At 44.8% G+C, this 12,125-nt stretch overlaps 1 protein-coding gene across 1 annotated transcript; it reads left to right on the top strand.

The window, feature by feature from the left end:
- Positions 1 to 4,146: 4,146 nt before the first annotated feature.
- On the top strand, positions 4,147 to 5,094 carry LOC141155432 (olfactory receptor 5V1-like). The gene has a single exon (XM_073642296.1). It carries the CDS (start codon positions 4,147 to 4,149, stop codon positions 5,092 to 5,094), a length of 948 nt encoding a protein of 315 aa, XP_073498397.1.
- Positions 5,095 to 12,125: the final 7,031 nt, after the last annotated feature.

Here is a 12,125-nt window from a genome sequence, read left to right as displayed (position 1 = left end):
CGTGTTTGTGGTTAGGCTGTCCTTCCCACTAAATGCACTGGGGAGGGCACAGGTAATGTTTTGGTATGCACGCTTGTGTATAAGGCGCACCGGGACAAATAGGGGCGGCTGGGGACCGTTTATGGACACCCGGCCACCCCCACGCGGCTGGGGACTGTGTGTGGGCACCCGGCCGCGGGGCGGCTGGGGACTGAGTATCGACACCCGGCCGCCCCCTGGCGGCTGGGGACCAAGCGTGGACACCCGGCCGCCGGGCGGCTGGGGACTGAGTATGAATACCAGGCTACCGACGCAGCCATGACGTGGTGGCCAGATTTCACCTCCACATGCCTAAAAGGCCCAATTTCAAGTGCAAGCAAGCTAGCAGTATGGTATTGCAGCCTGGGGGTGGGTGGGTGGCAGGCTGCATACTTGCGCTTGTATTGCAAGTTATGGGGGAGGTACAATTGAACACTGCCCTGGGACAAGGACTTGCACGGGGATAGTTGCAAGTCTGCATCTTCTGATGCGGCAAGGATCACTTCTGATGGGCACACTTTTAGGCAGTGACCTGGATGTCAGAGATGCTTCCAGGGGTCTTCCCCATGCTGTTCCCATGTCTTTTTAGCACTGTATGCATGTGTCACACAGCACATGGCCAGATAAGGTTGTAAAATGTTAAAATGACATTTCCCGGTGAATGCATTTGTCACAGTGGAAAGCAATACAAACGTGCAAAAACACATAATAAATGCTACTTGTGAACATAGCCCAAGGTGTGGAGGAGTATTTTTGTTTTTGGTTATTTATTTTACCTTATACACAAGTCTTTACCCTGGAAAGGATGTTCCTTAACCCCTTTCGGACCTGGTCAGTAATAGTACGCACCAGGTCGGGAAGGCCGGTTCAGCGTGGGCTCCGGCGGTGAGCCCGCACTGAAGCGAGCACATGTCAGCTGATTATTGGAATCGCGATCCACCCGCGGCTGTTAACATGTTAAATCTCTGACAGTGGCATTTAACTCGCGCTTCCGGGAGTCCTAAGCCCCGCCCATCAGTGACCCCGTCACGTGATCGCGGGTCACCAATGGCTGGGCATGACAACTCAGGGTCTGCAGCAGACGCCTCTGGTTGTCATGTCTCAATTGCTATGAGCGCCACCTAGTGGTCAGCGCTCATAGCAAGTGAGCATTTCTCCTGCATACAAGCGATCTGCTCATCGCTTGTATGCAGTAGAAGCAATCAGACAACTGCTGCTTCTAGTCTCCTCTGGAGACTATAGAAGCAAGCAGAAAGTGTAAAAAAAAAGTTTTTAAAAAAAATAAAAAATATATAAAATTTTAAGTCACCCCCCTTTCGCCCCATTCAAAATAAAATATATATATATAAAAAAAAAAAACACATACACATATTTGGTATCGCCGCGTTCAGAATCTATCAATGTGAAAGAAGAATTAATACAATCAGTAAACGGCGTAACGAGAAAAAAAATTTAAACGCCAGAAATAAGTTTTTTTGGTCGCTACAACTTTGCAATAAAATGCAATAACGGGCGATCAAAACATCGGATCTACCCCAAAATGGTATCAATAAAAACATCAGCCCGGCACGCAAAAAATAAGCCCTCACCTGGCCCCAGATCCCGAAAAATGGAGAAGCTAAGAGTCTCGGAAAATGGCGTAATTTTTTTTGTTTTTTTTAACAAGCTTTGGATTTTTTTTTCACCACTTAAATAAAAAAGAACCTATACATGTTTGGTGTCTATGAACTCGTAACGACCTGGAAAATAATGATGGCAGGTCAGTTTTAGCAATCTGTGAACGTGGTAAAAAAAGGCCCCAAAAAACAACTGTGGAATTGCATTTTTTTTGCAGTTTCACTGCACTTGGAATTTTTTTCCCATTTTCCAGCACACGATATGGTAAAACCAGTGATGGTGTTTAAAAGTACAACTCGTCCCGCAAAAAATAAGCCCTCACATGGCCATACTGAACAAAAATTTAAAAAGTTCTGGCTCTGGGAAGAAGGGGAGCAAAAAAAGAAAACACAAAAACAGAAAGACCCATGGTCGTTAAGGGGTTAACATATTTCACAGGAAAGCACTTTCACTTTCGTTTTTGAACGTTTTATTGTGAGCCTGTAAGTGGCTTAATACCTCTGACCACGTTGTTGACAGCAGTGACTTGGGGGTCAGAAATGCTTCCAGGGGCGATCCCCATGCTGTCCCCATGTCATTTGAGCCTTGTCACTATCGTTTTGGGCACTTTTTAGGCTTTCTACAGACTGCCGGGGGAGCCGCCGGAAAAATGTTCGGGTCTCCCATAGACTAACATTGGGCTCGTTGCTCGGGTCGAGCACCCGAGTATCACAGTGAGCTCGGCCCGAGCTTCGAGCACCCGAGCATTTTAGTGCTCGCTCAACACTAATTATAATGCTACTTGAATAATAACTGCAAATCTATAAAACATTATCAGCAGAGAGTAGATAATGATTAGTTCCAAAGGTGCAAATTCCTCCTGTGTAATTGACTTGGGAAATTCAAAAAGCATCCTGAGAATTAAGAAGTATTAGGGTATGTGCACACGATGCAGAAATGAAGCAGAAAATTTCTGCATCATTTCTGCATCTCCCTGGCAGAAAAAACGCATGCAGATTGTGCATGCGTTTTTCCTGCAGAATACATGCGGATCCACATGCAGATTCACATGCGTTTCCGCATGCAGATTGACAAGCGCTTTCCAGGCGATCTTAGCATCACCTGGAAAGTGCTTGATAACTAGGTCACACTATATAAATCCATGCAAACAGCATGGATTTATATAGTGTGACCCGAGAGAGTGTATATACTTACCTCCGATGGCCCGCGCTGTCCTGCTCACTCCGTTCTCCCGGCTGCCGGCAACTTTGAATTGAAAGACCTGCCGACGTCAGCGTCACGTGACCCGTCACATGACTCTGACGTCACCGCAGGTCCTACAACTCACTGCAAGTGCCGGGAACCAAGCGGGAGCGCTGCGCGGGCCGACAGAAGGTAAGAATACATTTATTTTTTATTTTATTCTTCTTTTTACAGCTTTTTTAATGGTACCTGGGTGTGGATGAGACTCTCCTCTCCTCCACACCCGGGTACCATCCGCACATTAGAACGCACCAATTACGCAAGTACAAATGCTGTCTTGCGGAATTGGCGCGTTCTAATGCAAGTCAATGGCGGCGAAATCGCCGCGTTTCCGCAAAATTAATTGACATGCTGCGGATTTTTGACCGCAGCGTTAACGCTGCGGAAAAATCCGCATCATGGGCACAGCACATGCGGATTTCCATTGGGGAACATTGCTGCCCTTCTACCATGCGTTTTTCATGCGTTTCCGCGGCGTTTACGCAACTGCAAAAACGCCGCGGAAACGCATGAAATACGCATCGTGTGAACACAGCCTTAGTGTCAAAATATATAAGAGGATATTTTTTTCATATACCGCCAGGCTTCAAAATTATTATCTGGTCCAAGAAGATTACTCGGTTTATATCAGAATGGATTGCTGTAAGTAACATTTATCACAAACAATAATTGTAGGAGAAAGCATCAGCATTTCATCTCTTACATCAAGCCCTCAAAAATGAGAAGTTCTGATTTTTTTGGGAAGATGAGTGAAGGTTTTAAGACAGCTAAATATTATATCTAATAAATATTAACCATAAAGAACTTCTAGCCTTTTGTTAACGACTATTAGTCAACTGAACAAGGAGGTTTCTCATGGTGGTGGATCAACATATATTTTTTGAGAATTGCAATTTGAAAAATTTCTTGCGTGATATAGTTTATCATCATCTTAAAGAATCCAACTCAGAATATTTCTAGTATAGGGCTTTGCATACTAGAAGTGCAGCAGGCGCTAACCAAAAGTAAGTTTTTTGAAGGAATGGTTGAGCAATAAGGATATTATCAGATGCAAACTACTTTTACTATTGTAGCTTCCATTATTCTAATATTCATATCTTTGTGGGTAAGATAATTCTACAACAGTGGTCATTCTGGAGTATAATGGGCTCCTTTTCATTGGGCAATCTTTTAAGACTTGATGGTAATTGCTTAAAAAACTGTAGTTAACAATAACATCAAAAGCAATGTGACCATATTTTTATTTATATCAGGGTCCATCTGAATGTTATGGAACATTCAAACCAAACTACTTCCCAAAGGTTCATCTTACTTGGGTTGTCTACTGTCCATCACCTTCAAGTTATCTTCTTCGTCATATTTTTGATAATGTATTTAGTTACTATATCATGGAATCTTCTGTTGATCATCATGGTGAGGACCAATCCAACTCTACACAACCCCATGTACTTTTTCCTCACCAATCTTTCTTTCATTGACATCTGCTTTTCCTCCTCTATTGTTCCTGTACTCTTAATGAACACCTTAGCCAAAGACACAAGTATTTCTTTATTCGGTTGTGCAGCACAGATGTACGTCTCCTTAACTTTGGGTGCTACAGAATGTTTAATTCTTGCCGTCATGGCCTTTGATAGGTTTGCCGCTATTTGTAAACCATTGCATTATAACACCATAATGAGCAGGACATTGTGTTTTTACTTAGTTGCATTGCCATGGAGTGTCGGATTGATCGACTCTTTCTTGCAGCTGTACCTAACGTTCCAACTCCCATTTTGTAACAATCTTAACACCAACCATTACTTTTGTGAAGTACCTGCTTTCATACGAATGTCTTGTGGAGACACTTTTCTCAATGAATTATCGCTTTATGTCTCAGGAGGAATAATTGCTGGTAGTGCTTTCTGCTTAATTGTGATCTCCTATGTCCATATCATCTCCAAGATTCTGAAGATTACTTCCACACAAGGAAGGCAGAAATCCTTCTCCACCTGCGCCTCTCATCTCACTGTTGTCACCCTTTTCTATGGGACTATTATGTTCATGTATCTTCGGCCACACTCAAAAAATACTCAATACTCTATTGAAACAGAGAAAGTAGTGCCAATTCTATACACGACAGTAACGCCGATGTTGAACCCTTTTATATATAGCATAAGGAACAATGATGTGAAAAGTGCCCTAATTAATCAACTGAAGAGGAAGCAATGTCACTTCTGACTTTGGCCTAGACCTCCACTGATTACTGGAAGGCTAAGTAACACCAATTCTTTCTACTGCCTTCAATACTACTGTCATGAATCCAGAGCCATCAACTTCACTAATCAATTCAGTAAAATAACATGCCAATAGAAAGGACATTTTTGTTATGAAAGCTTTCCAATCTTTGAGATGAGTTGAGTTCCCATTGACTGTTGTGTTCTATCACTATTTTCCTGATCGCTCCAAAGATGGTTTTATTATAGTTATGAAGGCTTACCTGTATAGCAATCATTTAGAGGTCCACATATACTATACATTACAGCTCCACCGCATTACAGCGAACGCTACTCTACCGAAAACAAGGAGATTCTGATTCTGGTGGAAAATCCACAACTCCCCAGTGATCTTACTAGAAGACTATAGGACTATAAACTAACACAATTGAGATAATTTATCAAAATCACTCCAGTGTCTGAGGTAAATGTGGCACCCCAGGGGTCCGGTTGCCACAGTGGCATTGCCTCCCTCACAAGAGGTGATGCCATGCCTGGAAGCAAGCAGGGGTCCCCTAGTCAGGTACACTAGCATGCAACACTTTCCTGGCTCCAGACCAGCAAGGTGAGCTCCTCCCCTTAGCAACTGGATCTGGAGGCGGGGTTAGTTAGACTTAGTGAAAGGAGTTGAATACAGGACAGCGAAGAGGAAAGACCTGGGGAGTGGAGCTGCGCGGCAGTTCACCCCAGAGGAAATAAGCACAGAAGAACCGGACACTGGAGTCCGAGGTTGTGGGGCAACGAAGGCCCAGCAGTAGAAACCAGAGGACAGGAGACTGCAGGTCTCCTGGCCCCATCAGGCACCCGGAGGCTCAGCAGCACATAGGGCCGAGGAACGCCACGTGGGAGCAATAATCCAGGACGGCCCGAGCTGCCTGCCATACAGGTGAACACAAAGACATTGTACTCAGGGACGAGGTCCACAACACAGCTACAACCAGCAGGGCCAAAGAGATTAGTGAAAAGGGAAAGCCTACAACTTCACCTGGCGAGGGGGATTCCTTACTTGCTTCCAGGTCGCCCACACTTTCACTACTAGCCAGTACCCGTGCACCGGTTTGCCTAATCACCGCTAGTAAAGATAAGAGGAAACTGCCATTAAGTTGTGGACTAATTATTAACTGCGCCATCCCCTGCACTACACAGCACAGCAACATCTATAAAATCACCACTTCCTGCCCTGGAGCTAAGCTTTCCCTGTGGAGAGCTGAACCAACTCTGCTGCGTCATCATCGGCTCCAGAGGTTCTGCACCATAGCATCGGCTTCATATAGCCTCATAACACAGGTGACGTCATGAACATTATATAAAAACTATAATCCCCTTTCCCAAATTCCCCTTTTATTGACCGCCCTGGGTCACGGACCGGGTCACCGCCACTGTGACATCTCCCCTAGCAATGACAGGCCCGGCTACCAAGTACCCCACGGCCCAGGGGGCACGTCATAACCAAATGCATTTCAGCTCTTAAACTGCTCAAGAAAACTGAAATCTGCTCTTCTTATTTTGTGCTATTGGGAACAAGACTAGTTTTACACAAAGACAGTAGACCTCATGCCAATTTGTTCACACCTCCCATTCCATCAGCCATGACAGTGGTCTATGGCTGTTGGATAGGAGAGGGAGCACCACCTCTTACCTGGTGGCATCCAAGGCTTTTATTTTGATTAGCTGTCCTTTAGTGACATCATATTTGCATCATTCCTCTAACAGCAGCAAACCGAGCCAAGAGGAGACTGCTGCTGCTAACCACATAAATGGTGCTGTCAATCTCTGACTTTGTCATTTAAAGTGCCTCGAAGCATGTACCCATCGCCCTCCCCCCCACAAAAAAATTGAGGAGCACCAAAAGGGTTGCATAGCAGCTAGTTGTGTGCTGAAGACCACCATGTCATACATGTTTCTGTAAAGATCAGCCTGTAGCTGGCATTAATAGGAGACTATGAATGTTATTTGCTTCTGTGTTCTCTGTGATAAAGTCACTGCCAGACATCGTTGGTGGAGGCTTGTCTCTCAGAGAACGAATGGATCGATAGTCTGAAACTGGTCATGCCGAATCCTTATCTCTTGTGATAAATATTTGGCAGGTGAGATGAGGGCCTCCATGCACATTGTACTGTACTCCATAGGTTTGGCTGGCATTTGTCTGTGTACGGAGTCCTTTTCGTTTGACACTTCATTATCATAGAATGGTTAAATGTAAGCCTGGAGAAAAATAGGGAATTTCTTTTCTCCTTATGAATTTCTTCTGCAGTCACTGAGCGCTCATCATATACTATGTGAAAGTACACAACCATGTAGACATATTATTTCAGGGTTTTTTAGGAAATGTGTCTGGTAGGGGCAACCTTGATTCCATCAGTATTAACACATGTCCTTTTAATCCAATAAACAATGCCCATCATTGAATACAAAAAATGACTGTCAGGGAAATGCCCCTTTGTGGATCAAATATAGAACCAGTTGATCATTAGCAAGGATGATTCACTTCCACATAGGTACCAATTGAAGATTTCTAGATTCTCGACAATTTGGGGTGTTTCTCTATCATTCTGATTTTAATTGCTTTCTGTGTTAGTGGTGCCTTGACGGGGCAACTAATATCTGGAGAAGAAATAGCTCCTATGTGCAGAAATTCATATTTATCTAGTGCAAGGTTTCTTAAAATTTCTACATTTACTTTTACTATTGAGTGAATAATATCATACTGCAACATTAAGGTAATAAGTCTTAGCACAGCAGAAAAGTGAAGAAAAGCTCACTGCAAAACTACCGTATTTTTGGACCAAAAGACACACTTTTTTCCCTCAAATTTGGAAGGAAATAGGGGTTTGTCTTATGGTCCGAACGTTGCGTACCTGCGGTGTTGGTGGAGCGGGATCGCGGGGCCTTCCTCCTTCAAGAACTCAGCGGTGGTGGTGGTGGTGGTGGCAGTGGCGGCAGCGGCAGAAAAGGAGGAGAAGGTGAGATGCTGCAGGTGTCTGGCTGCGGGCTGGGGCTGGTGAGCGGCGCAGGTTTCCGGTGTGCACGGCCATCTTCCTGAAGCTGTGATCCACAAGAAAATGGCCGCCCAAGCCGATGCATGTGCTGACTTGTAGCTCGGGTGTATATTTTCCTGTATTTCACAGCTTCAGGAAGATGGCCACGCAGACCAAAAACCTGCACCGCTCACCAGCCCCGGCCCGCAGCCAGACACTGCCCGCATCCAGTCCAACCCACGCCGGCCCTCAGAAAGACACCCTCAGCATCTCACCTCCTCCTCCTTTGATGCTGCTTCCGCCGCCACCACCACCAGTCCCGGTCCCAAGGCAGACCTAGGCGTCACGCAGCCAGACCCCAGTCCCGGTCCTCAGGCAGGCCCCGATCACGAAACACCAGCCCAGGCCCCCAGCCATGCATCCGGTCGTAGCCAGGCCCCCAGCCCTCAGCCAAGCCCCTAGCCAGGGTCCGACCCCCAGCCAGGCACCGGGCCCCGGCCATCTCTTCTGCTGCAGCTGCCAGGTTCCTGAGGGAGGGAATGGAGGGCCCTGCAATCCTGCTCCACCGCAACTCCCCGCTGCTGGAGCACCGGAATCCTGAAAGACCCTGCCTCCTGTGACCCTCGCTCCACCGCTCCCAGCTTAGATAGTGTACCTATTAAGATTATAAGATGGACTCTCATCTTATAAAAATATATATTTGTTTATTCCACCCCAAAATTTGGGGTGCGTCTTATGGTCTGGTGCGTCTTATAGTCCGAAAAATACGGTAATTATTGCAAGTTCAATCATAGTGCAGGAATGAATAAATGCACACTGCAACACTGAGGAGACACTGAATGCGAAAAGCCCTGGTTTGGGGATAGACAGACATTTTTGTCTACCATATAACTAAAGGGGGAAGGTCCATAAGTACTTGGCTCCAGCACCAATGAAGAAAGTTTTACTGTGCAATTAAAAACATGATGAGAAAAAAACAAAAAGATAAAAAACATTAATGATCCATAAGCTTACACATTTTGGGTTAGCAGCCTTTATTCATAGCTGTGAGCTGACCATTTTCATTCCCTATATAACTAAAGTCTGAAACATACTTGGTAAATCAATGAAAAATCCTTCTTCTGGTCTTGAAGTTTCAACCAGATGAACCAAAGAAAGTCTAGACTTCCTAATTAGGATTGAGCGAGTATGTTCTGTCAGAGTATGCTCGGGCCGAGCTCCGAGTATTTATAGCTGCTCGGTGATAAGGTTAAATCACTCCCGTGTGCATGATTTGCAACTGTTTGACAGCTTTATTACATGGGAGGAATGTGTAAGAAATAGACATTCCTCACATGTAGTAAAACTGTCAAACAGTCACAAATCATGCACACGGGAGCGATTCAACCATATCACCGAGCAGCTATAAATACTCGGAGCTCGGACAGAGCATACTCGGCGAAAGGGTTAATAGAACATACTCGCTCAACACTATTCCTAATATGTAGACTAACATATCTCTGATATGGTTGTCTAAATTTGGCTGACACAAATAGGGGCTTTTGTTGGACCCTGGCATTCCCACAAGATATGTATAAGCTTTGTTTATATATATATAGTATGAATAACGATCATATTTGTTTACTGGACAATTTACTATTACTTTTAAAGGTGTTGTCTGATTTGGACACCCCTTATTCTTTGAGATTTTTTGGGCAATTAGCTAATGGCAATAAGCTAGTATTTCTGTGAGAAGTTGTGACGACACAACATTTAGTATTAATTATGCTAGAGGTAAATTCAATAGGCCCAGAGACTATTGTCTGAATGTTGACTATTGAATTTGTGTGTTTGTTTCTTCATTGGATCAAGAGACATAGGCCATTGCTATACGAGCCTAAACGTTAACTCTGGAGTTGATGTTTGTTGTAACTTATTGTTTTTTTATCTTTGGAGGACAGGGACGCAGGGTCTTTGAAAAATTGATGTTTGCTAAGATGTTGATTGCCTGTGTAACATCAGCATAGAGGTGATACTGAAAGCCGTGAGAATCTATGAGCGGTCTCAGGCCAAAGGTGTACATGGAGAAGAGCATGGGCCCTAGAACTGAAACTTGGGGGACACCGACAGCTAAAGGGTGAAATGAAGAGGTGGTGTGTGAGTGGGAGATGCTGAATGTCCGGTCGATTAGGTATGAAGAGATCTAAGATAGTGCCAAGTCTGTGATGCCAAGAGAAGAGAGCATCTGTAGTAGTGTTGAGCCACCCCCGTAGTGTTCGGGTTCGGTTCGGTTCGTTGAACGGTTCGTCGAACACCGTTAAAACCAATGGCAGGGATTTTCTGCCACTCACTGTAATGCCACAGCCATGGTGGTTGTGGCATTACAGTGGTTGCCCAAATCGATGGGAACAGTGCTCACAGTGAAACATGAAAAGCCGGCAATTCAGCAGCGGCATACACCGGTACCCGACAATTTAGAATAGAAAGAATAGAGCATCACACATAGATTAGATAGATAGAAACATGTCAGTCACATATATAATAAGTATAGTGACATTGTTAGTTACTGTACTTGTCATTTAGTGTTAAAGGATTTATTTTAAAAAAATTATAGTGTTTTCATGCACCTGTCTCTTTAAAAAAGCCGGCCGGCAATTCAGCATCGGTACCCGACAATTTAGAACAGAAAGAATAGAGCATCACACATAGATTGAAACATGTCAGTCACATATATAATAAGTATAGTATAATATAGTGTTGGTTACTGTACTTGTCATTTAGTGTTAAAATAAAGGATTTATTTAAAAAAAATTGGTGTGGGGTTCCCCGTAATTTTAGTCTCTAGCGGAGGTTAAGCAGACGGCTGGGGCAGATGTTTGAAGCCTGGGAAGGGGATAATACTCACGGAGCTTCCCAGGCTACTAATATCAGCCCCAAGCTGAATACCTAGCCTTTACTAGCTATTAAAATGGGGGACCCCCCAAAAGAATCACGTGGGGTCCCCCCTATTTTAATAGCTAGCAAAGGCTAGGCAGACAGCTGTGGGCTGATATTAATAGCCCAGGAAGGGTGCCATGAATATTGGCCTTCTCCCTGGCTAGAAACACCAGCAGTCAGCCGCCCCAGAAATGGCGCATCCATAGTATGCGCCAATTCTGGCACTTAGCCTCGCTCTTCCCACTGCCCTGTAGCGGTGGCAGTGGGGTAATAGGGCTGGGGTTGATGTCAGCTTATAATGCCAGCTGACATCAAGCCCAGGTTAGTAATGGAGAGGCGTCTATAAGACACCCCCATTACTAACCCCATAGTGTAAGGCAAATGTAAAATAAAAACACCAACGCCCAGAATAAAATTCTTTAATTGAAATAAAGAAACAATACTTTAATGTTCTAAATTAGACTCCACTTACCGTCACGCCCATTCCAGATGAAGCCAACGATCTCCTGCAATCAAAGTAAAATAATAAACCAACCTCATCCTTACCTTTCAATGGTTCCCAGGACGACTTCAGTTCTGCTACATTGACAAGACAGGCTGGATCATAGCAGAACGCTGCCATCCAGCTTGCCATGCCGCAGACACTGAGAAGTTCCTCAGTGAAGCTCCTCAGTGTCTCGCTGTGATGGCATCCAGATGAGCCAAGTTCATGTCCAATGAACTCAGCTCACCTCATGCACGTCACTGACAGTGTGGGAAAATTCTCCTGCGCTTGCCGTGAGCGTGAGAGAATTCTCCTGCGCTCACGGCAAGTGCAGGAGAATTTTTCCACGCTGTCGGTGACGTGCATGAGGCGAGCTGAGTTCAATGAGTTCATGCTCACCTCACTGCACGTCACTTGCGCTTGCCGTGAGCGCAGGAGAATTCTCTCATGCTCACCGGATGCGCAGGAGAATTCATCTCGATGTAGCAGAGCTGGGGCCGTCCTGGGAACCATGGAAAGGTAAGGATGATGTTGGTTTAATATTTTACTTTTATTGCAGGAGATCGTTGGAATGGGCGTGATGGTAAGTATGGTTTAATTTCGAACAATAAAGAATTG

This window comes from Phyllobates terribilis, unplaced genomic scaffold, assembly GCF_046119375.1.
Source record: "Phyllobates terribilis strain yellow unplaced genomic scaffold, ASM4611937v1 Scaffold_7__3_contigs__length_470593459, whole genome shotgun sequence".
NCBI lineage: Eukaryota > Metazoa > Chordata > Amphibia > Anura > Dendrobatidae > Phyllobates > Phyllobates terribilis.
The sequence above is the reverse complement of the archived record's forward strand: the minus strand, read 5'-3'. Positions and strand labels throughout refer to the sequence as shown.

What these genes read in the sequence shown, in the direction of transcription:
- LOC141155432 (XM_073642296.1), top strand. Translation starts at nt 4,147, where the DNA reads ATGGAACATTCAAACCAAACTACTTCCCAAAGGTTCATCTTACTTGGG.